We start from the raw sequence: 25,667 nt of genomic DNA on the forward strand, positions 1-25,667 counted from the left end.
TTTTCAAGCTCATGCCTAAGTCTTGAGGGTGTAAGCGCTGTTGTGGCTGTAACAAGTTGTCAAGGTTCCTTCCCCACTCTGAACTCTAGGGTACAGATGTGGGGACCTGCATGAAAAACCCCCTAGCTTATTTTTACCAGCTTAGGTTAAAACTTCCCCAAGGTACAAACTATTTTACCTTTTGCCCTTGGACTTTATTGCTGCCACCACCAAGTGTCTAACAAATATTTAACCGGGAAAGAGCCCGCTTGGAAACGTCTTTCCTCCCAAACCCTACATCCCCTTTCCTGGGGAAGGCTTGATAAAAATCCTCACCAATTTGCATAGGTGAACACAGACCCAAACCCTTGGATCTTAAGAACAATGAAAAAGCAATCAGGTTCTTAAAAGAAGAATTTTATTTGAAGAAAAAAAGTAAAAGAATCACCTCTGTAAAATCAGGATGGTAAATACCTTACAGGATAATCAGATTCAAAACATAGAGAATCCCTCTAGGCAAAACCTTAAGTTACAAAAAGACACAAAAACAGGAATATACATTCCATTCAGCAAGCTTATTTTCTCAGCCATTAAAACAAAACAGAATCTAACGTATATCTAGCTAGATTACTTACTAAGTTCTAAGACTCCATTCCTTTTCTGTTCCCGGCAAAAGCATCACAGAGACAGAGAGAGCCTTTGTTTCTCCCCCCCCTCCAGCTTTGAAAGTATCTTGTCTCCTCATTGGTCATTTTGGTCAGGTGCCGGCGAGGTTATCCTAGCTTCTTAACCCTTTACAGGTGAAAGGGTTTTTCCTCTGGCCCAGGAGGGATTTAAAGGTGTTTACCCTTCCCTTTATATTTATGACACAAGTCTATTCCAGTCAACAATCCCACTCACATTGTTTAAAGTGTTCAGGAGAAGGATATCTTAGGCATAGGTGCTCTATCTGCAGGGGGCTTAAGACCAGAACTAAGAAGTCTAGGAAGGTAGGGCTCCATATAGAAGCTGCTCTGCACTCCAGTTGGAACCCAGCCACTCCATACACAGGAGTTCAGACTCTACTCTGCTGAGGAGTGCACCGCCAGACTTGGCCATATCCCCTCATCAGAGGGAGCCAGAGAGAAGACACCATTTTCTTTCTTCCCTACCACACAAATGGCAGAAGAAGTCAGATGCTTTGCACTCTTCTAGCCAGAAGAAGTTCTCTTCATGTTGGAGGCCTTGCCCTCCTGGACAGTCTCATGGAAGAAAGGTTAGAGCACTGCACTAGCTAGGCAGTCCTGGGTACAGCATACTTCAACTAGCAATATAGACACCTTGACTCTGGCACTAACTTCAGTACTGTCAAGATCAACTCGATTGCTGGAACCTTCTACCACATCAACTTCATCTTTGTGCACACTTCAGTGCATCCCACCTTCTTGGTATTGACAATCTCTGAGGCATATGTGGTGGTCAGGGACCTCCTTTGCTTCTCAGTTCCAGACTCACCTTTGCTGCAAGACATCGAGGTTCCAGCCTTCCTGTGATGAAGGCTTCAGTACCTGTATCATCCTTGGCACCAACACACTCAGCACCATTGGTTTTCAATAACAACTGTAGCCAAAAGCTCTGCTGTTCAGCTGGGCAGATGAACAGTACCATCATCAGCAAAGCTGCTGATGCTTCCCCATACCACCTACTTCTCATCGATCCAGGTCCCAGCCTCCTGCTACACCACCCAGTACTACACTGCCTTGGCCCTCAGACTGTACTTCTCCATGTTGGAGTTGGAAGTGGGATCTTAAACGCTGAGATCCCATTACAGAAGGTCTGAGGTTTCCCTTCATTCATCCTTGTATAGACTGATCTCACAGCACTGGCAATCTCTCAGGAGCCGGTGCAGTGACAGAATGCCTTGAGGTTCAGTCCTTGTTCCATATCCAGCAATTGTTTTTTTGGACTCCATAGGGTATCCCTCCAGACTCCAGGTCCTCATCTCCTAGACCCTCCCTACCATTAAGTCTCCATCAAGGCACCAGAGTCCACCTGGTACTGATCCTGGTACTGATCCAGGTAGCAAGCAAGCAGTGGAACTTACACCTCTAATATGTGGCCCATCTGGGAGAGAGGTTCTGCAGCGTCAAAACAGGTGGATACTATGCTGCCACCACTGAATAAACACTTCCTCATATTCTCCTGTTTCTGAATCATCCTTCCGGGTTCCTGATGAATATAAGACATAACAAGAGCTTATGAAAAGGTCCCAAGCTCCCCAGGTAGACAGATGGAACTGGTCTAATTGAATCCACATAAGTTAGTGGATATTTTATATACTGCAGGACCTGCTAGAGTCATTTTAACTCATTAATGAAGCTGTCTTAGATGACCAGAATCCTTTGGCAAACTCCTTCCTCTCTGCCACCCACTGCCAAAGGAATGGAGAAGAGATACCAAGTTCTTTCTCAGGGTCATGAGTATTTTTATTCACACTCAACCCCAGGAACATTGGTAGTGTGATGACTGTAAATGAGAAGGGAAGACAAGGCCAGTCTACATCTACTTCTAAAAACAGAGATGCAAGGACACTAGATTTATTTGGGGAAAGGTTTATTCATCCTCAGGTTTGCATTTCAAAACTGCAAACTGTCAAGCTCTTTTCACTTGCTAAACTTTTTCAAATTGGGACACAATGTCAAAGTTTATGGACAAGTTACTAGATAATGCCAAGAAGGAGTAGCAGGCACTTGTGAATGATGGCTGCTGGTAGCAGGATCATCCCTGCAAGCTGCATTGGATGGGGCAGATTCGGCAGCAGAAGTGATGGCAACAGTGACCATCCATTGCTAAAAGGAAGAAAACGTAAATTGCAGGAGTTAAACTGGTGACTATTAATCATCATCCACTGCAGATAACAGAAGAAATACAGCTCCCACTGAACTTGGGGACTCTGCATACTAAATGGACTTTTGTTGTTTTGGCCAATATATTGAGCACTGTTGTATTGGGAGTGGATTTCATCCGAGAAAATGACAAAAACTGTTGGATTTTAGTAAAACACACTTGTCCCACGACAATATTCAGACACTCCTGCTGGAAAAGGGTAGGAGGAAGTGTGGACACTGGAGCACAATTCTTGGGGCCTTACAGGTATCTCTACCATGCCTACAGGATGACAGAGAGGAACTGAAACAACAAGGAGTCCAGTGGCACCTTAAAGACTAACAGATTTATTTGAACATAAGCTTTCGTGGGTAAAAACCCCACTTCTTCAGATGCATGGAGAGAGGAACTGCTCCCTTTGGTGGCTCAGAATAAAGCTGTGGTGAAGCCAGGTCATCATGCAATAATACCCATAAGGATAAAAGATTGCTACAGTGAACCTGTAGACATAAGTCTAATGGAGACTTGAGGATATGCATTGACCACAGGAGATTTAATTCATTGACAGTTCAGAATAGTTACCCACTTCTCCACACAGCAGACATCCTGGATAAAATGTCAGGAGCAAACTATTACACTAGTTTTGATTTGGTATCTGGATCTCATCAGATTAAAGTGGCATCTGGAACTGAGATAATACTGCCTTTCTGAAACCTTGTGGACTATTTCAATTCTTCAGAATGCCTTTCAGACTTAGGGATGCACCAGGGACATTTCAGAGGGTAGTAAATGATCTAACCCAAGTTCTGAGAACTGAAGACATCTTTACATATGTAGGTTTCAGAGTAACAGCCGTGTTAGTCTGTATTCGTAAAAAGAAAAAAAAAAGGAGTACTTGTGGCACCTTAGAGACTAACCAGTTTATTTGAGCATGAGCTTTCGTGAGCTACAGCTCACTTCATTGGATGCATAGCATATTGTGGAAACTGCAGAAGACATTATATACACACAGAGACCATGAAACAAAACTTCCTCCCACCCCACTGTCCTGCTCGTAACAGCTTATCTAAAGTGATCATCAAGGGAGGGCCATTTCCAGCACAAATCCAGGTTTTCTCACCCTTCCCCCCGCCCCCCCCCCACAGACACACATACAAACTCACTCTCCTGCTGGTAATAGCCCATCCCTCTTTGAAACCTCTCTTTATAATGCGCATGATAATCAAGGTGGGTCATTTCCAGCACTAATCCAGGTTTTCTCACCACCGCCACCCCCCCCCACACACACACATACCCCCCCCTTCCAAAAACCACAGATGACTCCATTTGTTTCCACAAAATGTGGAAAGAACATCAGGTAGAAGTGGGAAGGATTCTGAAGCTTTTAAAGAAGGCTGGTTTTAAACTTGCAGGAAGCAAATGTCAGTTTGCAAAGAGTTCCATCACCTTCCTGGGACATATAGTCCAACATATAGATGGAACCCCAACCCCAGAAACTGAATGTTAGAAAGGACTGGAAGGTTCCTGCAAACTTGGAGGAGGTACCGTGGTTTTTAGGCCTCTGCAGATTCCACAGAAGATTTGTAAAAAATTTCTCAGAGAGGGCAGTGCCATTATACCAGGTAACTAAGAGTGATTTTTATCTGGACAGAGCAACACCAAAAGTGTTTGAGTCACTGAAAGAAGGATTTCTAAACCATGCTGTGCTTAAATTCATGGATCCATCCTATCCATTCATGTTAACCTGTGATGCCCCAAAGGTTGCTGTTCAATTTGCACTTGAACAAATTAATGATCTTGATTGGTGCAGATGAGTACTGTTTGGAGGTTGCAAAGTAAATGAGAGGGAGCCCAAGTCTTTGGCTACAGAACTTTGTGTGTGGCTATTGTGGAGGTTCATAAGTCCAGTTGTCCATATTTATTAGGTACGGAATTCACAGTGTACACAGACCACAGTGCCCTACAGTGGCTCCTTGCAAAGCAGCAACCCAGAAGGATGCCTGTGGAGATGGATTCACAAAGTGCCTGAATATACATTCACAGTTCACAGTAAACATGGAAAGTAACATGTGGTTGTGGATGCTCTCAGCCAGGCCAGGGCAGACCCAAATGAGGAATCTTTGCTGCTTCTATCTTACACTTAGAGGCTTTTACAGTTAGGCCTGCATCTTTGAGCTTTAACAGTACAATCTCCAAGTATTTCTTGTGATCAGACCAAGAGTTGCTAAAGATTACAACATCGTCAACATACTCTTGTGAAGTTCTGTAATCCATATAACACTTGGTTGACCAGCCTCTGAAAAGTGGCTACTACATTCATTAACTCAGATGGTAACATTTTGGATTCATACAGTCCCATATCAGTGATAAAAGCAGATTCTGTGTATCTTCATGTAAAGTGATCTGCCAATAACCTTTCACAAGGTCAAACATCCTAAAATCTCTAACTGTGGCAAAATATCCAGCATATAATCAATTCTGAGAATACAATAAGTATCAGGACCGGTGACAGCACCGAGTTTCCTACAATCAACACAAAATCTTACAAAGTTAACTTTCTTGGGGACCAAGACAACTGGAAGCGCCCAGGAACTTACAGATTCTTTAATGACCCCCAGTTGCAGCATGTTTTGAACTTCTGAGGGCTTGTCTACGCTGGCACTTTACAGCACTGTAACTTTCTCACGCATGGGGTGTGAAAAAATACCCCCCTGAATGCAGCAAGTTTCAGCACTGTAAAGCGCCAGTGTAGACAGTGCACCATCACTGGGAGCCGCTCCCCTCGTGGAGGTGGGTTTTTTAGAGTGCTGGGAAAGCTCTCTCCCAGCGCTGCGCTGCAACAACACAAGCCACGTTACAGTGCTGCTGCCAGCACTTTAACGTTGCCAGTGTAGACTAGCCCTTAGGGTGAATTTGCTCTTGTACCTTGCCAGTGGCATGGGATGCCTGGCTGAATGCCGACAGAGAGTCCTCATTAATGATCTTATGGGTCATCGCGTGACTCCTTCCTGGCTTGGTGGAAAACACTTGTGTGTTTAGTATCAGAGGATAGCTGTGTTAGTCTGTATCCACAAAAACAACACGGAGTCCGGTGGCATCTTAAAGACTAACAGATATATTTGAGCATAAGTTTTTGTGGGTAAAAACCCCACTTCTTCAGATGCACAGACAGCATTCTCCCTTTTCAATTAAGGTTAACTCACTGCGTATTTTCAATACTGTCAAGTGATGAGTCATTTTGGCATTCATCCATCAAAGCAATGAGGTGTGACTCAGTAGTTTCCCCTTCAACACAACAAATCATGTTTACTATGGCTTCCCTACTTTAAACCTATTCACACTCAGTGGCTGTGGGATAGCTTTACTGTGAGGTCTTTTAACATGATATGTACATTCAGTCACCTTTTCTACCACTTCAAAAGGTCCCTCCCGTGAGTTCTGTATTTGTATTTTCTCCCAGGGATAAGCACCAGCTCCAAGTCACCTACTTCAAAAGAATGTTTACAAGTATCAGAGTAGCAGCCGTTTTAGTCTGTATCCGTAAAAAGAAAAGGAGTACTTGTGGCACCTTAGAGACTAAGAAGTTTATTAGAGCATAAGCTTTCGTGAGCTACAGCTCACTTCATCGGATGCATGACTGAATGCATCTGATGAAGTGAGCTGTAGCTCACGAAAGCTTATGCTCAAATAAATTGGTTAGTCTCTAAGGTGCCACAAGTACTCCTTTTCTTTTTACAGATACAGACTAACACGGCTGCTACTCTAAAAACTGGCTCTTTTGTTCACATACATTCCCAACATTGATTTCAGTGTTCCATTGAACCTCTCCACCACACCATTTGTCTCTGGGTGATATGGGGCAGCCTTTAGTTGTTTCACTCCACGCAACTTGAATAAATGGGACATGAAATTTGACTTACAATCTGATAAAATCTCTTTAGGGAAACCCACTCTGTTAAAAATAGTGAAAAGGGCTTTCACCACAGAATCGGCCTCTATGTTAGTTAGAGCGACTGCTTTGGGGTATCTAGTGGCAAAATCCACCATCACCAAGATATGTTTTTTCTGCCTTTGGGTAGGACATAGCATAGGACCCACAATGTCCATTGCTACCCTATAAAATGCCTTGTGTATCACAGGCAAGGAATGTACAGAGACTTCTTGGATTCTGCAGGTCTCTCTCTTTTGACATAATTCACAAGACCCATGTCAAGGTTCCTCCCCCACTCTGAACTCTAGGGTACAGATGTGGGGACCTGCATGAAAAACCTCCTAAGCTTATCTTTACCAGCTTAGGTCAAAACTTCCCCAAGGTACAAAATATTCCACCCTTTGTCCTTGGATTGGCCGCTACCACCACCAAACAAATACTGGTTACTGGGGAAGAGCTGTTTGGACACGTCTTTCCCCCCAAAATACTTCCCAAAACCTTGCACCCCACTTTCTGGACAAGGTTTGGTAAAAAGCCTCACCAATTTGCCTAGGTGACTACAGACCCAGACCCTTGGATCCTAAGAACAATGAACAATCCTCCCAACACTTGCACCCCCCCTTTCCTGGGAAATGTTGGATAAAAAGCCTCACCAATTTGCATAGGTGACCACAGACCCAAACCCTTGCATCTGAGAACAATGAAAAAGCATTCAGTTCTCTTACAAGAAGACTTTTAATAAAAATAGAAGTAATTAGAAATAAGAAATCCCCCCTGTAAAATCAGGATGGTAGATACCTTACAGGGTAATTAGATTCAAAACATAGAGAACCCCTCTAGGCAAAACCTTAAGTTACAAAAAAGATACACAGACAGAAATAGTTATTCTATTCAGCACAGTTCTTTTCTCATCCATTTAAAGAAATCATAATCTAACACGTACCTAGCTAGATTACTTACTAAAAGTTCTAAGACTCCATTCCTGGTCTAACCCCGGCAAAGACAGAATATAGACAGACACACAGACCCTTTGTTTCTCTCCCTCCTCCCAGCTTTTGAAAGTATCTTGTCTCCTCATTGGTCATTTTGGTCAGGTGCCAGCGAGGTTACCTTTAGCTTCTTAACCCTTTACAGGTGAGAGGAGATTTCCTCTGGCCAGGAGGGATTTTAAAGGGGTTTACCCTTCCCTTTATATTTATGACAACCCACAATAGTCTTCCACATCATTCTGTGTCCCTGGCCAATAAAAAATTATTCTTTAACTTATCATAGGTTCTTCATGCCCTGAAATGACCAGCAAAAGCATAATCATGTGCTAGCAACATTAACTCCCCATCGTGCTGGACAGGCACAACCTGTTCTTGTAAGATTTCTCAGGGCTTTTATCTTTCCCCATGGATGCTTCCCTGTACAATCTCCCTTCCTCTTCAGAAAAATCTTTCCCTGTTTCCCCTCACTGGGGTCCCCTTGAGGATGTAACCACAGATGCTTTCTCATCGTCAAAGCCCCGGCTATAGACAACCTGAACTGCCTCTCCAAGTTACAGGGAATAACTCCTCCTCCTTTAGCTCTGGATGCTTGCTACTTGCCTGCGCTATGCAGGAGCTTACCTTGGCCCCTCCCACACCTGAAAGCACATTGATTTCTCCTGCTGAGCTGGGGCTGTCCCTTTCCCCCACATCTTTGTTGTCTGCACAATTTTCTGCTGAGATCACAAAACAATATTCCTTTTTGCTGCAAGTTACTATATTAACCAATTTAAACATAGACAAGAAGTGCTGTTGGAATACTATACAGCAGCCCAACTTCCAGTGTTCCTTCCAGAATGTTCCTCTCCACGGGTACTTGAGCCAAAGGTACAGTAAATTTGTATCGTCCCAATGCCAGGAGTTCCGCATTCTCCCCAGGGAGGGAGCATGTCTGCCTATGTTTTCCCTGACCAAAGAAATCTGTGCACCAGTGTCTCTCCACCCAATGCATTCTTTGTCATTCACCTTGGCAGCTTTAACAAATACCATGTCCACCTCCCGTGGGTCAGACCTCACAAATTTAATCAGGAAACCTGTAGATACCTGGGCTCGACGGAGTATGGGCTTAGCTTCTTTTAGTTTAGGGCAATTATTCCTCAGGTGTTCAGTGCAATCGCACATGAAACACCATGGACTGTTCTCCTGTACTGGGGGTCTGCGAGCGAGATTCCCAAGGGAGGATCTATTCTGGGGTGAAGAGTGCCTAAGCTCCCAACTGCCCTGCTTCTCCCCAGCGCCAAAATGTGGCCCCTCTTAAAACTGGGCTTCTACCCTTCCCTCTGTGGCTTGCTTACTGGTCACTGGTTTGTATGTAGGAATCAGATCTACTGCTTTTTGGACAGAGTCCATGGATTTATCCCAAACAGCATGTCTGACATCTTCAGAATATATGCTCAGGAGTTGCTTCTGTGCAAAGAGATCAAACAACTATCAAAGAATCAAATAACTCTCTGCCCCCTTCCCTTTGACTCATTTTTTTATCAAATCAGACAATTTATACTGATATGTTCTATGACTCATCTAGTCATACATTATGAGGGCTCTAAATTTCAATCTATACACTTCAGGAGTAATTTGAAACCTTTGCAATACAGCCTTTTCAAACTCGTATTTCAAAGCCTGGTCAATTGGCATTTCATTAAGTACATTAAATACTTTACCCAAGAGCTTACTAATTAGAGTTGGGATTTTCTTGTCCTCTAGAACTTTATATACTTCACATAATCTCTTAAAAGGGGTAAAGTATTCTTCAGTACCATCTGTTTCTTTGTATGTAGGGCACAGCTTTTCCCAGCTGAGCATTCCTTGGATAGAGGGTATACCTAGGGACTGTGGGATCTGCTCCTCCCTGTCCATTATGCTCTGGGCATACAGCCTTTCCATCTCATTTTCTTGGGTATCCTTCACTTTCAGCTCCATAGATGATTGGTGTGTAGCTGCTTCCTTCTCCTCTTGGGTATCCTTCGCCTCTCAGCTTCCAGGGCCCACCAGTGTGCTGCTTCTTGTTCTTTAGCTCTCTAGGCAGCTTCCCATTTTTGCCGTTCCCGCTCTTCGCCTTTCTCCTTAGCTAACTATTTTTGGTGTTTATGCTCCTCTTTTATTCTGTCATTCTCCACCCTAGACATCTCAAACTTTGAGGTTGCTTCACTGACACTAATGTTTATACTTTATTCTTCTTCTATTTTCCTTACTTGAAACAAACAAAAAATAATGAAGCTGTAACTTCTCTTTAACCTGTTCTCAACCTTCTGATTTGTGAATCACTTAAAGCCAGTTTATCAGTGGTGAAAGTGTGAACGTCAGTTAAACAACAAACTGTGTATAAATCCTGCCAACTATGCTAAGGTGATGTTTTGGGGTTCACCCAGGCCAGTAAAGGATTCAGTCAACGTCTGCCTTGTAACCCGAGGTATCTTGTGGCTATGCAGCATTAGGTCAGAGCTCTGACCCCCCAACAACCTGCCAGTGGCCCACAAGCCTCACCATGGCTATGTCCAACTTGGATCCTCCTCAGAGGCCGACATTAGTAGCCTTCCAGCTTTGAATCTGCCCCAAAATCATCCTCATGCAAGGTCCTGTCTCTCTCATTGGACCCTCACAGAAAAAGCATTAGGCTTGCTGCCTCTACAGAGAAAGTAACATTCTCACCTGTCAGCTAAATAGAAGCACACACTTTACTGAACTTATCCAGAACTCATGATTTATAATGAAAGCAAAACAAGTTTATTAACAAAAGAGCATGGATTAAGTTACACCAGGTAAAAGACATTAGAGATCCTTACAAATAGTTAAAAGTGAAAACAGGCATCTAAAGATCTAAAACTTAATTTAGTAAAATACAGTTTTTGTTCAAGATGGTTTTTCTCTCAGCCACAGTCTTCTTTCCATCTTTTTATTGGCCAGGACCCATCACAGAGATCAAACTGCTTGGGTTCTTAGTCTCCTTAAAAAGAAGCTTAACTTAGGATTCGCTTCCCTCTCGTTATAGTTCACTGAACCTTTGAAATGTATTCTTTGATGGATACTCCCAGGTAAAGTTAATTAGTTCATGCTGAGCAAAGGAGCCATGAGGTGTGGAAGATAAGGCTTCTGGTTTGTCTGCTGGTTCCTCTCCGCTGATGGTAGCTACTATGCAAATTATTTCTTCCTGCTGCAATCTCTGACACAAATGATTTGGGCCACGCGTGGTTTGACGTTCCAACTGCTTTCCTTTTTCTGGAAAAAAACCTGTTAATCAACTCCCCTGACATGCCTGATTTAAACTCCTTTTAGGCTATGTCTACATTACAGACCTTACAGCGGCACAGCTGTATCACTGCAGCTGCACTGCTGTACGGTCTCCTGTGTAGCCACTCTGATCCAATGGAAGAGAGCTCTCCTGTCAGGATAATTAAACCATCTCCAAAGAGCTGTGGCAGCTATGTTGTCAGGAGAGCATCTCCGACCAGCATAGCGCTGTCCACACTAGCGCTTTTGTCGGTGAAACTTATGACGGTCAGGAGGGTGTTTTTTTCACTGACTGACAAAAGTGCTAGTCACGAACTTTAAAGTATAATATGAGCGAGTACCCATAATTCCACATACAGCATTGTTACATATATTTTACCATGATACTATTGACCAGTGTGGTGTTAGTTTTCAAATATCACTTCATAAGGCATATTTCGTACACAAATCATTGCAGTAGTGTGTCAGGTGTGAATACAAGGGTGCCTAGGGACACAGAAGGTAACAGGGTTGTCTTGCCAGCAAGCTTTCAGAGAACAGTATTGGAGTGTCTTCAATGATAACAAAGCACCAGGTTACCTGAGGTATGAAAAGACACTGAGCCGAGAATCCAACAAATTTGTTGGCTAGGCATGGCTGCAGATGTTAATGACTAGTTACTTTCCTCTCTCTTACCTGTCAAGAAAGGAAAGCACCTGCAAAGAGAGAAGTGGGAATGCCCCAACCTAATAAGCCCTGTGGGTTCATACTGATTGACTTGAAAGGCCCACTACCAGAAACACCAACTGGAAATCAGTATTTGCTGGCAGTCTATGACACTTACCCAAAGTATGTGGGGGAGAAGTCCCTGAAGGATAAAAGGACTGATAAACTTATGGCTGCATTGATGAAACATGTAGTGTTGCAGTTTGGCCAACCAAGCTGCATCTGCAATGATCAGGGGAAAGAATCTGAATCACAGTTATTATACAAGGTTTGCCAGCTAGCAACTCCAGGTAACTAAGGTGAGGACCAGTGTGGCCCACTCTGCGATTAATGGGGGAGTAGAGAGAGTAAACTGCACCATTGGTTCTATGCTTAGAGTATTAGTTAGTGAAGACCAACGAGACCGGGTTTCTACAACAACTTTTGTTATCTTTGCATAAAACACCAGCCAGCATTCAACTATCTATTACTTCCCTTATGAGATTGTTTATGGACTCCACAAATCCATGCTTCCCTGGGACTTCATGTTCTGGCAACAAGAACTGATAAGGCCCCCTGCACCTTCACACGTGAGAACGTAAGTGCTGTCTCCAGGGCTGGAGCACCCACGGAAAAAAATCAGTGGGTGCTTAGCACCCACTAGCAGCCAGCTCCCCCTTTCCCCTCCAGTGCCTCCCGCCCGCCGGCAGCCCTGCTGATCAACTCCTCCCCCTCCCTCCCAGTGCCTCCTGCCCACTGCAGTCAGCTGTTTCACAGCATGCAGGACGTTGTGGGGTGGTGGGAGGAGCAAGGGTGCGGTGTGCTCGGAGGATGGGGCGGGAGAGGTGGGGAAAAGGTTTCGGGGTGGGGTGGGGGCAGGAAGAGACGGGGTAGGGACTTGGCAGAAGGGGTCAGGTGGGGGGCAGGGCTGTGGGTGGAGCAGGGGGTTGAGCACCCCCGGGGCCCGGAGGAAGCCGACACCTGTGGGTGAGAGAGACAGCGAAGACTTATATCAGTGGCCTGAGGACAGCATTTCAAAAGGTAGAGGAACAGATGTGCCAGAAATGAGCATGTCAGGCCTAAGATACCAGGAAAAAGGAGAATTATGTGGCCATCCAGGAAGGAGGGAAGGTGTAGCTATGCAACAGGAAAAAGCAGCCTTGAAAAAATCCTATAGTCCTTTTTGGGGGGGACCTTACACAGCAATTTAAAAATTAAACACTTTATCTTTGCTGATACTAAAAGCAAGAGCTTGCTCCTTTATAGTGCATCAAGAACTGGTGCACGGATTCATTGAAGGGGCGGGGGTGGGGGGGCAAACACTGAGGATGTTCAACAACCATCCCAGAGGAATGCAGAGGAGGATTTGGAGGTACCTCCGCATGTTTCTGTGTCTTGTAATGGGAGACCAGTTGTGAAGGCGGAATTGCCAAGGTATCCTCAGAATCGCAACAGACTGCAGTTCTCAGACAGTCTGTCCACAACAGATAGGTATAACCTGAGGACATGAACTCTGCATTCACTAATAAGCTAAATCAAATTATGAGCGATGTCTCCATGAATATAGGAATTGAGTGGGCAGATCAACATGGAACCTGTGGGGATGGCAGACTGCCTGGAATCATAGGAGTTTCTGTTTTAAATTCATATTCCATTAGAGGGGGAAAAATTTTAATGATCAGTGTAGACAATATCACCACCAATGGATGGTGATGTATCTTTATGGTGGTATTAAGTTGTTGTCTTGCATGTTATTGTGTAATTGCATGTGTTTTGAGGGATTTAGCAGGAAACTCAGCCCTACCTGTGCATGCAGGAGTTGGTACTTACAGTGTGTCGATAAATCCCTGTGATTCTATAAGTGAGTATTATACAATGTAGACATTTGTACCAAAGTTATGCCATAATTCAAAAAGAATAATAGACTGTGACTTTGTCTTCTCCATTTGACTTACCAAAAACTCAGTAGTTTCCTTAAATAAAGTTGCTTTTATGCTATTTCATAGCAATTTCATATGTGGTATGGTGTGGAAAGTGGAGAGGACTAGAAGGGGTTGCAGAGCTTGGAGAAAGGAGAAACTGAACGTAACCAGAATGAACACACTATATTTGTTCTCATAGGCAAAGCACATAACCAACTTCAAAAGAAATTGGATTTTTACAGGGAGATTTTTAAAAGACATAGATGGCAGCGAGGTGCCCAACTCCCACTGGAAGTCGAAGTTTAGTTAAAAACTAAACTGAGATCATTTAAATAAAAAGTAATAAGGCCTGTAATAATGTGTAATTTAGACCCAGGCTTAAATGGGTTTAAATGATATTAATGTGATTATACTGAAAGAAGTAATGAAGTAGATGAACTATTGACAAAAATATGTTATTTACTCCTAAAAACCCATGTTGCATGCATTTGGGATAAAGGTGGATTGATGGTCTTGTGGGGTCTAAGTGTGCATTTCTGATTTGGGTGTTGGGTTGTTGGGATATGGATGGCCAGTTGATGCTGTTACTATGGGATAGTCCATTAATTAAGCAAAGCATATGGTATTTTTTAGATTTTATATTGAACTTTGTATTTTTAATAATGTGAAGTGCCTAGAGTCTAAAATAGGTGATGGAAAAATCTAAATAAATGCTGTACTAGAGGACTGGAAGATAGATAGTCAGTTGTACACCCAGCATTTAAAAAATGAAATATATTATTATTCTGGGAATTATATACCGGGATGACCCTTTCCTTAGTACTGGGAAAAACAGTGGCGAAAATAATTAAAATTTAGGATCTCCTACACTAAATGAGTATAATGTGATATTGGTGAACTGTCATGATTTCTGTAGGAATAAATTATCTAACCAGACAGAATTATTTGAAAAAATTATCCAAATGATGTGATGATTGATTGATTCATTTATTTTAGACTTTCAAAAGGCTTTTGAAAACCTTCCTTCATGCAAGAAAAAGAAGCTTCATAACCACAGGATAAAGTCCAGTGCTTAATCTGTGCCAGGGCTTGCCAAGGCTGAGCCCTTGCACCTCTAGGCTTGGCAATTCATAGCCCTGGCACCTCTGGGCTTGCTGCATCAGTTATGAATGTAAAAAAAATGTGCCCCGGCACCTCTTTCATTACAAATTAAGCATTGATAAAGTCCTATAATCAATTAAGAAGTTGTGTGGTTCAACACTGGAAGGGGCGGGGGAAAGGGCGGACCGCGGCCACTGGGAGCTGCGAGCGGCCGGACCTGCGGACGCTCAGGTAAACAAAGTGTCTCACGACCCGCCAGGGGCTTACCCCGAACAAGCCGTGAACCAAGTTTGGGAACCCCTGGACTAGATGATCATAATGATCCCTTCTGGCCTTACAATCTATGATAATTATTAGAAAACTAGGAAATTCAGAGTCATGTTACAAGTAACTTAAATATAATCTTGTAAAACAAATAAATAAACATTAAAAATGACAAATAACATTCCAAAACATACAAACATTTCAAAGTATGGAAGTTCACAGGGTACCCAAAGTACTGTAACTCTGCTGTGTAGAGATGCCAGCCTCTCCACCTTCTCTTCTTTATGGATGAAGTGCATCACAGAACATTGGTTTCAAAATTGCGTTCATAAATATGCCATCAAACTAACCTTTTTCTCTTTTCTTGTTGTTGCTATAATTTCTTGAACTGGACATAGGAGGATTTCTATGTAGACATGCTACCATATTACATAGTGACACTTAGGTTATTGGCTGCCACATGGAATAACAGAGTGAATTGTATGTGGTGCAGAGGTACCCTCATCACTTTATAGGTTATGTCCTAAGTAGGGCTTTCAAGGAAGGAAAGGAAAAAAATTAATCGTGATCAGTTGCACTGTTGATAAAAGAGCACCATTTATTTAAATATTTGTGGATGTTTTCTACATTTTCAAATATATTGATTTCAATTACAACACAGAATACAAAGTGTACAGTGCTCACTTTATATTTATTTTTATATCAAATATATCAATTTTATTTATATCAAATATTTGCACTGTAAAAAACAAAAGAAATAGTATTTTTCAATTCACCTAATACAAGTACTGTAGTGCAATCTTTATCATGAAAGTTGAACTTACAAATTGTAGAATTATGTACAAAAAAAACTGTATTCAAAAATAAAACAGTGTAAAACTTTAGAGCCTTCAAGTCCATTCAGTCCTACTTCTTGTTCAGCCAATTGCTCAGACAAACAAGTTTGTAAACAAGAAGCGGGCAGCATTATCTCCTAAAGACAAAGATGCGCTAAAGATTCATATGTCTCTTGACATAAGTCCAGAGACGCATGTCCTCTGGAATGGTGATGAAGGGGCATATTAATGCTTAGCATATCTGGCACCTAAATACCTTGCAGTGCTGGCTACAAAAGTGCCATGTGAATGCCTGTTCTCACTTTCTGGTGACACTGTAAATAAGAAGCGGGCAGCATCATCTCCCATAAATATAAACAAACTTGTTTGTCTGAGCAATTGGCTGAACAAGAAGTAGGACTGAATGTACCTGAACTAGTGGCCAGGCAAACTTTGTCAAGCTCATCAACATCCAGGTGAACTTCCCAAGGATGATCAGAGTCCTCAGAGAACCTTACAAAGGTCATCACAAACCAACATATCACTCTGGTTTTCCTACTGTGGTGTGTATTGACCATTAAAATGTGACCATCGTGTTCAGAAATGTCGCTTTGTACACCACATCTCTGCCAAATTAGTCTAATAAACATAATTTTAACTGTTTCTTACTGTCCATGCTCAAGTTTGTTCTCTCACTAAAAGAAGAATTTTCTGTCCGGGGAATAATTGTTTCCACCAAAACTGAAATTATTCTCTATCTGTAGGTGAAAGAGGGCTAGAAACTTAATTTTAGAAAAAAAATACAAAATTATAGACTGCGTAAATATTTGAAAATGTATTTTAGAGTTGAGAAGATAATCATGTTTCTTTTTCTTCCCAGCTATTAATAGGCTATGAAAATGGGACAGTAGTACTCTGGGACTTGCGATCAAAAAGAGCAGACTTAAGAGTTTATTATGATGAGGTAAGTAGTTCCCACTCATTCAAAGTAAAGGACAATTCAGTAGTATTTTAAGAAGCAGAAGATATATCTGAAAGGCATTGTTAGTTTTGGAAATGCAATATACTATAGTACTTAAAACCATGCCCCCTTGGCAGTAGGTGTCAAAACCTGGGATCTCCAAGTCTGAATGCATGTGCTGTTACTGCTTGAGCTAAAAGACCCAGCTCTCTAGCCAGTGCTGGAGCAGACTCATCATCCTCTGTGTGGTCTACTTACCACTAGAGGGGGACAGAGCACCACACCGAGCATGCATGTGTACAACAAGAGCTTTGTGAATAAGTGATTTTTTGGTTTCACTGGAAATTCCGAAAAAATTTAAAAAATAGTTTTGGATCAAAAATTTTTAAAAATACAATGGAAGGAAATTTCTAAACAAAAGAATCTCAAACTGAAAAATTGAAACATTTCATTTTGACTTTTTTGGAATTTCTTTTGCTTTTTTTAAATCATGAATAATTTAGTGTAACTGATGAGAATTTTTTGGTTTTGTCACATCTACATTTTTGCCTAAGAAAAGTTTCAGCTCTAGTTACAACTGTATTTAGGAAGTACACTGCATTGTTATCATTACTGGATATTTCTACTTCATAAGTTAATATCAAAGGCAAGTTATTAAATAGGTTTTATATATTACACAAAGACCCAGAGGCTGAGTAGCAGTTGGTTTTAGTATGTAATATTCTTACATATCTACCAGACCACTATTTCTTTCAATTTGTAACTAAGTTGGAAAATCAGATGAAGATTCAGTTCTTGTGTTCCACAGAATTCTTTTTAAAAATACGAATGATTATTTGGAGAATGTTTCATATGTACGTGGCATTCAGCAAAACACAAACCGACGGGATAACCCAACTCAGAGAAATACAAATACAGCTCATGGGTAACAGAAAGAGATAAAAGGAGATTTCTGGGAGAACATCCATGCAGGAGCTGTTTTTTCACCCCTCCTCCCCCCTTTTTTTTTTTAATTGTATGAAGAATACCTAAATAGTTGGGGGGGAGGGTTCCCAACTCTAAAAATTGTCTGGGCAGGAATCTCATCCCTGGGTCTTGTATTCCTTAGTGTGAGGTGGACAGAAATCCCGCAAAATCTAAGATTCTTGTTCCCTGAAGGCAGTGGTATTGGATTAGCTTGTGAGCCATCTCCCTGTTAGCACATAGGTAATAGTTCAGTGTCTTCTGGATTGTTAGGCAGAGATGGACGAGGAATCTGTACTCCCTTCTGATGGGCAGAAGAATTGAGTGCAAATCAACATTTCCATTTGCAGATGAGCACTCTGTATCAATTCAGCTCAATTCGGTGAGACTTTATTGGCATATGTAGCAGATCGAGCACCGCCGTGTTGCCTCCTGCTGGTTGCCTTGGGAATTAGCTCTTTTCCAGCCCTCAGAGCGCCCCGTGCTGGCTGGTGTCTAGCCTGCCTCAGGCCCCCATGTCCCTCCTGGACCCCGATGCCCTTTACCTTGGGGTTCTGCCCCGCAGCAGTACCCCCGCTCTCTGGGTCTCCCCTCTCAGGGGAACCCCCTCCCCCTATGCTCACCTTGCCTCAGTGGCTACTGCCAGTCGTCATCTAGCCCCCTTTCTCTGGGGCAAACTGCAGTCTGTAATGGCCACTCATCATTGGCAAGGGGGTTGGACCAGCTGCCTCTGCCTATCCCTGGGCTGCACCTCTGCGGCCCCAGTACCTACTTGGGCCTTTAACAAGGCCTCAGCCTGGGGAGTTGCCAGGCCAGAGCTTCCCAGCTATGCCTGCCCTTCCCCAGCACTGCTCTGCTTCAGGTACCTCGTGCTCCCAGGCAGCTAGGTCCTTCCCACTCCAAGGCTGGAGTGAACCTCTCTTCAAAGCTAGAGAGAGACTTTTTGCCTTATGGCCCGGCAGCTCTTTTATAGGGCCCAGCCTGGTCCTGATTGGCTGCCTCCCAGGCTCTTCTTATTGGCTCTCAGCCCCAGCTCTCTCCAAGGGCTGGCTTTTAACCCTTTCAGGGCCGGAGCGGGATGAGTGCCCCGCTACAGCATGGCAAGCCATCCAGGTGTTGCCAAACTGTCAGAAAAAGAACAGACCCTTCAGGTATGAGGTATGTTAGAAAACCAGACTCCTATTGGTGAAAATAGTTGGATCATTTTTCTGTCAATGCTTTCATAGTTTAGCTCCACAAAGCCAAACTTAGGAACGTAGGAATTGTGTCATCAAATTGACGTGTGGTCCATCTAGTCTGGTTTCTGGCAGTGACCTGTACAAGATGCTTGACAAGAGAATGTCATCTCTACAGGTTCCTCCTTTCATGGACGTCACTTGCTCCTTTTGGATTTTCTATGTTTCTGGGCTTCTTTAGCTTTTAATTATTTTCTAAGCAAAAATTCTATGCCATAATTCTTTTCACTCCATATTTGGATTGATATGGCATATTCTTACATTATCATATTCAGTTGTAGGGTGGTTCTGATTCTTATTTTTCTTCCTTATTCTTTTATTTCTAATGGTTCACACAGTAACTTTCATCTTTTCATTACCATCTTCCTTCCAAACTGCATCCTTTTGTTGTCATTTCATTTTCACACCCTTGCCTCATGGAGTCATCATCTCATTATTCAAGCAACATACTTGGCTTCTTACTTTATGTGCACTCATTTTCTCTTTCTATTGTCTACCTATTTAATCTTTCCAATACACATTTGGCTTTCCCTTAACGCGTCTTTACAGTATGTTTTCAACTTGTACGAAGTGCCACAGCTGAAAATGTCATTCCGTTCCATTGAATTAGTCATCCATCAGTTATTAGATATTTTAACATGTTTTTTTTATTCTGTAGCCAACGCATTGAGACAAAATGAATTTTACTTATTTTAAGAATTAAGTTTAACGAAATAGGAAATTAAATTTTGTATATCGCTAAATTGTTGAACATAGGGCAAAATGATTAATATGTGAAATGGGGTGCAAATGTACTTACTACAAATAACAGGTTCTTTACACAGATTGGTGAAGCACACCCCGAGACTTTGAGCTTCAGTTAGTACGACAGGTATAACTGAAATAACAGGAAAATAGGAGAGTAAGAAAACTATAGCAAAATGACCCCCTGTGTCATGCATACTTAAAGCAATCCCACAGTATTGACATACTTGGAACCTAATGCAAGCCATTAGAAACAAAGGTGGAAGAAACAGTCAGTGGAGCACACGGCAAGAGGAAATGACGTTTTCGTCTGCTGCCTACTCAGTCACTCTTGGGGTCCCACATGAACATTCATGCATCAGGTTTTATACCCTCTTTTTCATAAATATACATTCTGTGACCAAATTTACTTAGGTCTTGGTCCCTTTTCCATATGTGGTGTTCTGGGAATGTATAATTGGGGTTCTGATTGCTGTCATAAGCTATTTGTGTCAGTACCACATTAATACATTTCCCAATGCTTTTGATATGTTAGCCTCTTAGAATCATATAGAATCATAGAATATCAGAGTTGGAAGGGACCTCAGGAGGTCATCTAGGCCAACCCCCTGCTCAAAGCAGGACCAATCCCCAACTAAATCATCCCAGACAGGGTTTTGTCAAGCCTGACCTTAAAAACCTCAAAGGAAGGAGATTCCATCACCTCCCTAGGTAACGCATTCCAGTGTTTCACCACCCTCCTAGTGAAAAAGTTTTTTTCCTATACCTAAACCTCCCCCACTACAACTTGAGACCATTACTCCTTGTTCTGTCATCTGCTACCACAGAGAACAGTCTAGATCCATCCTCTTTGGAACCCCCTTTCAGGTAGTTGAAAGCAGCTATCAAATCTCCTCTCATTCTTCTCTTCTGCAGACTAAACAATCCCAGTTCCCTCAGCCTCTGCTCACAAGTCATGTGTTCCAGTCCCCTAATCATTTTTGTTGCCCTCCACTGGACGCTTTCCAATTTTTCCATATCTTTCTTGTAGTATGGGGCCCAAAACTGGACACAGTACTCCAGATGAGGCCTCACCAATGTCGAATAGAGGGGAATGATCACGTCCCTCGATCTGCTGGCTATGCCCCTATTTATACAGCCCAAAATGCCGTTAGCCTTCTTGGCAACAAGGGCACACTGTTGACTCATATCCAGCTTCTCGTCCACTGTAACCCCTAGGTCCTTTTCTGCAGGACTGCTGCCTAGCCATTTGGTCCCTAGTTGTAGCAGTTCATGGGATTCTTCCGTCCTAAGTGCAGGACTCTGCACTTGTCCTTGTTGAACCTCATCAGATTTCTTTTGGCTCAATCCTCTAATTTGTCTCGGTCCCGCTGTATCCTATCCCTACCCTCCAGCGTATCTACCGCTCCTCCCAGTTTAGTGTCATCTGCAGACTTGCTGAGGGTGCAGTCCACACCATCCTCCAGATCATTAATGAAGATATTGAACAAAACTGGCCCCAGGACTGACCCTTGGGGCACTCTGCTTGATACCAACTAGACATGGAGTCATTAATCACTACCCGTTGAGCCCGACAATCTAGCCAGCTTTCTGTCCACCTTCTAGTCCATTCATCCAGCATTAGCTCTCTCCTCCACACACACACACACCTACCTCTCCCCAGGTCTAAAGCAGACAGGGAAAGCAGGACTCTGATCTGGCTTCCACCTATTCTCCTCACTGTGAAACCAGAGAAGGCAGAGCAAATGGAATGAAGATCAGAGCACCAGCTCTGTGCTAGCCCACTATGCGCAATCTGAATTTGTTACCTAAGAACCTCTTGATCCCTACTGGCAGAGGGCACAGTGTAAGTTACAGGAGTCCCCTGTACATACCAGTCCACCAAAGAACATCATGTAAGGTCTCTAATGAAAGCCTGTTTCACACTGATCATCATCATTCTTGTGAGATGTATGTTCAGAAAATATGTGAAGAGTTATGCATATATACTAAAAATCATGTTCTCTAGCTCTGTGAGTTAGGACTGGTCACCATAAGGTAATCCACATGTTCCTGGCAGGTGGGGGAGAAGGGAGGGAAAGAGACGCTTATCTCACTCTGGCTGGTCATGTGCAAATTAAGTATTGTGTGGTTCAGAATGGACATCCGTTTACAGTCTGAGCAAAATACTAATCAATATATTGCTGAGGTTGCAGAGAAAAAACAAAACCAGTAAGGGTTATCCTGGTTATGAGTAAGACAATGAACTTTTGAAACTGTATCTGGGGTGCAGCTGAATCCCCAGTTATTCCTTCAGTCTTTGAGGATAAGCTGCCAGCAGGCTTGATCTTATGAAAAGGGATCTCGGCCAACCTGGTTGAAAATTCTGGGAAAAGGACTTGGGATAAGCTAACTTGTCGAAGACAGAGGAATGCCTTGGTAGTTAAGTTTAGTTTTAGAAAGAGTGTTGTGATTTTGTTTTATATGTACCATTTGTTTCCAATATTCTCACTCACTATCACTTACCTCTCTGTTCTTTGATAGAAATCTTATTCTTGCTTTCACTATATGTATATCTAAACAGTGGTGAGCTGGAGCTGGTTTGCACCAGTTCGCTGGAACCGGTTGTTAAATTTAAAGGAGTACTTGTGGCACCTTAGAGACTAACCAATTTATTTGAGCATAAGCTTTCGTGAGCTACAGCTCACTTCATCGGATGCATACTGTGGAAAATACAGAAGATGTTTTTATACACACAAAATTACAGAACGCCACTAGCCGTCACCTTCAGGCCCCAACTAAAACCTCTCCAACGCATTATCAAGGATCTACAACCTATCCTGAAGGACGACCCGTCACTCTCACAAATCTTGGGAGACAGGCCAGTCCTTGCCTACAGACAGCCCCCCAACCTGAAGCAAATACTCACCAGCAACCACATACCACACAACAGAACCACTAACCCAGGAACCTATCCTTGCAACAAAGCCCGTTGCCAACTGTGCCCACATATCTATTCAGGGGACACCATCACAGGGCCTAATAACATCAGCCACACTATCAAAGGCTCGTTCACCTGCACATCCACCAATGTGATATATGCCATCATGTGCCAGCAATGCCCCTCTGCCATGTACATTGGTCAAACTGGACAGTCTCTACGTAAAAGAATAAATGGACACAAATTAGATGTCAAGAATTATAACATTCAAAAACCAGTTGGAGAACACTTCAGTCTCTCTGGTCACTCTATTTCTGATCTCAAAGTGACTATCCTTCAACAAAAAAACTTTGAAAACAGACTCCAACGAGAGACTGCTGAATTGGAATTAATTTGCAAATTGGATACAATTAACTTAGGCTTGAATAGAGACTGGGAATGGTTGAGTCATTATAAAAAGTAACCTATTTCCCCTTATTTATTCCTCCCCCTCTCCCCCCCACTGTTCCTCAGACGTTCTTGTTAAACCCTGGATTTGTGCTGGAAATGGCCCACCTTGATTATCATACACATTGTAAGGAGAGTGATCACTTTAGATAAGCTATTACCAACAGGAGAGTGGGTTTGTGGGGGGAGGGGGCGAGAAAACCTGGATTTGTGGTGGAAATGGCCCACCTTGATTATCATACACATTGTAAGGAGAGTGATCACTTTGGATAAGCGATTACCAGCAGGAGAGTAGGGTAGGGGGAGAGAAAACCTTTTGTAGTGATAAACACCCATTTTTTCATGGTTTGTGTGTATAAAAACATCTTCTGTATTTTCCACAGTATGCATCCGATGAAGTGAGCTGTAGCTCACGAAAGCTTATGCTCAAATAAATTGGTTAGTCTCTAAGGTGCCACAAGTACTCCTTTTCTTTTTGCGAATACAGACTAACATGGCTGTTACTCTGAAACTTGTTAAATTTAGAAGCCCTTTTAGAACCGGTTCTAAAAGGGCTTCTAAATTTAACAACTGGCCAAAAGTGGCGCCTTAGGCACCAACTCCCTGGGTGCTCCGGGGTTGAAGCACCCACGGGGAGAATTTGGTGGGTGCAGACCACCCACCGGCAGCTCCCCACCCCCCGCCCGGCCCCAGCTCACCTCCACTCTGCCTCTGCCCCTGAACGCGCCGCCCCGCTCTGCTTCTCTGCCCTCCCTCCCCCCTGTTTCCCATGAATCAGCTGTTGGCACGGGAAGCCTGGGAGGGCTGAGAAGCAATCGGCGGCTTCGCGCTCAGGCCCAGGGAGGTGGAGGTGAGCTGGGGCAGGGAGCGGTTCCCCTGCGCGCCCCCCCCCACCGGGTTACCTGCTGCGGCGCGGGCAGCCCTCCTCGCGTCCCCCTGTCCCAGCTCACCTCTGCTCCACCTCCGCCTCCCTGGGCCTGAGCACGAAGCCGCCGCTTGCTTCTCAGCCCTCCCAGGCTTCCCGCGTGAACAGCTGATTCGCGGGAAGCTGGGGGGTGGGGGGGGCAAAGAAGCAGAGCGGGGCGGCGCGTTCAGGGGAGGAGGCGGAGGGGAGGTGAGCTGGGGCCAGGCAAGGGGTGGGGAGCTGCCGGTGGGTGCTCTGCACCCACCAAATTCTTCCCGTGGGTGCTCCAGCCCTGGAGCACCCAGGGAGTCAGTGCCTAAGGCGCCACTTTTAATGTGATCAGTGGGGGAGTGGCCGCTCCCTCTGTTCCCCCCCTAGCTACGCTACCCCGCCCCTAGGAGCCAGAGGGACCTGCTGGATGCTTCCTGGGAGCTGCCCCAGGTAAGTACCGGCGGGACTCTCCACCTCGGGACTCTCCACTCTCCCCGCGGCAGGTCCCTCTGGCTCTTAGGGGCAGGGCGGGGTGGGCACCCACTACAGTGGTCCACGAGACCCTTCTGCCCGGTTCTGGGGGCAGTCAGGGACCAGGGGAGCGGGCTGGATGGGGCAGGGGTCCCGGGAAGGAGGGCGTCAAGGAAAGCGGGGGGTTGGATGGGGCAGGAGTCCCGGGGGGCGGGGGTGGGCCACGACCCCCTCATGGGGTGAGGAGGGAACCGGTTGTTAAGATTTTGACAGCTCATCACTGTATCTAAATGGTGCGTGTTAAGTGAGTGAGGATCCTAAGATGAATCTTGCAAGCTGGGATGTATTATTCCTTTGAGAATAGAGGATCTGAGAATTCTGGAGTGTTCATTGGATCGGGGCTGGGCACTCCAGAAGGACACTCAGAGGACCCAGAGATTGGTGTGTGCTTATCGCTAACCTGTACAGAGAGCGTGAGGCCTGCAGAGGCATGGAAGACAGTGCTTGTGTTGCCAGAGGCTGATGATTTCAGGGAGCTGATCCACAGGAGGCCCAAACAAGACTTCCGCAGGCTAAGGGCAGGTGGGCGAGGTGTCTCACAACTCTATGTACTCCTGGGAATCTGCCCTTGTAGCAAGTGCCCTGAGCTTGCAGGTGTATCTGGTGTTTTCAGTAAAACTGAATAATTCTGTTCAGATACAATTCTCTGTGCATGTGGAGAATGATATACACTAAGATAAGTTACTACACATTTAAGTTAGCGTGTACAGTTGAAGGTGCTTCTTTTGTCTGATCAGATGAGCAATCTGAGTGAAAGTACTTTAAAGGAGTGCTGATGGTGGTGGATTGCAGACAAATAAGAGACACCCAATTGCTGAGATGCCATTGGATAAGGATAACCTCAAATCATACATTAAAATGTAGCCGTATTAGTTAATGTGAACCATGTATTCTGTAATGACTTTTTCTGTCTGTTCTCACTACCATTTCTTTAGGCTATTCATTCTGTTGACTGGCATCATGAGGGGAAGCAGTTCATGTGCAGTCACTCTGATGGCAGCTTGACTCTGTGGAACTTGAAAAGTCCGAGCAGACCATTTCAGATAACAATCCCACATGGTAAGAAAGATGCTTTAAAAAAAAACACATTGCAGGGAAGGAATGAAAAAGATGGTTTTATTTACAGATATCTATGATTAGTTCATTTTATCTGG

General features: G+C 43.7%; 1 protein-coding gene across 9 annotated transcripts in view; it reads left to right on the top strand.

Annotated features, from left to right (window-relative positions):
• The window catches only part of STXBP5L (syntaxin binding protein 5L), a 428,399-nt gene that overhangs the window by 258,802 nt on the left and 143,930 nt on the right, over positions 1–25,667 (top strand). For all 9 annotated transcript variants that reach the window (XM_074974797.1, XM_074974780.1, XM_074974789.1 and 6 more), the window contains exons 7-8: positions 16,698–16,781; positions 25,449–25,572. In XM_074974797.1, coding sequence (XP_074830898.1) covers positions 16,698–16,781; positions 25,449–25,572 — 208 coding nt within the window. The remainder of the gene's footprint in view (positions 1–16,697; positions 16,782–25,448; positions 25,573–25,667) is intronic.

The sequence above is a fragment of the Natator depressus genome, chromosome 1 (genome assembly GCF_965152275.1).
Source record: "Natator depressus isolate rNatDep1 chromosome 1, rNatDep2.hap1, whole genome shotgun sequence".
Taxonomy (NCBI): Eukaryota; Metazoa; Chordata; order Testudines; family Cheloniidae; genus Natator; species Natator depressus.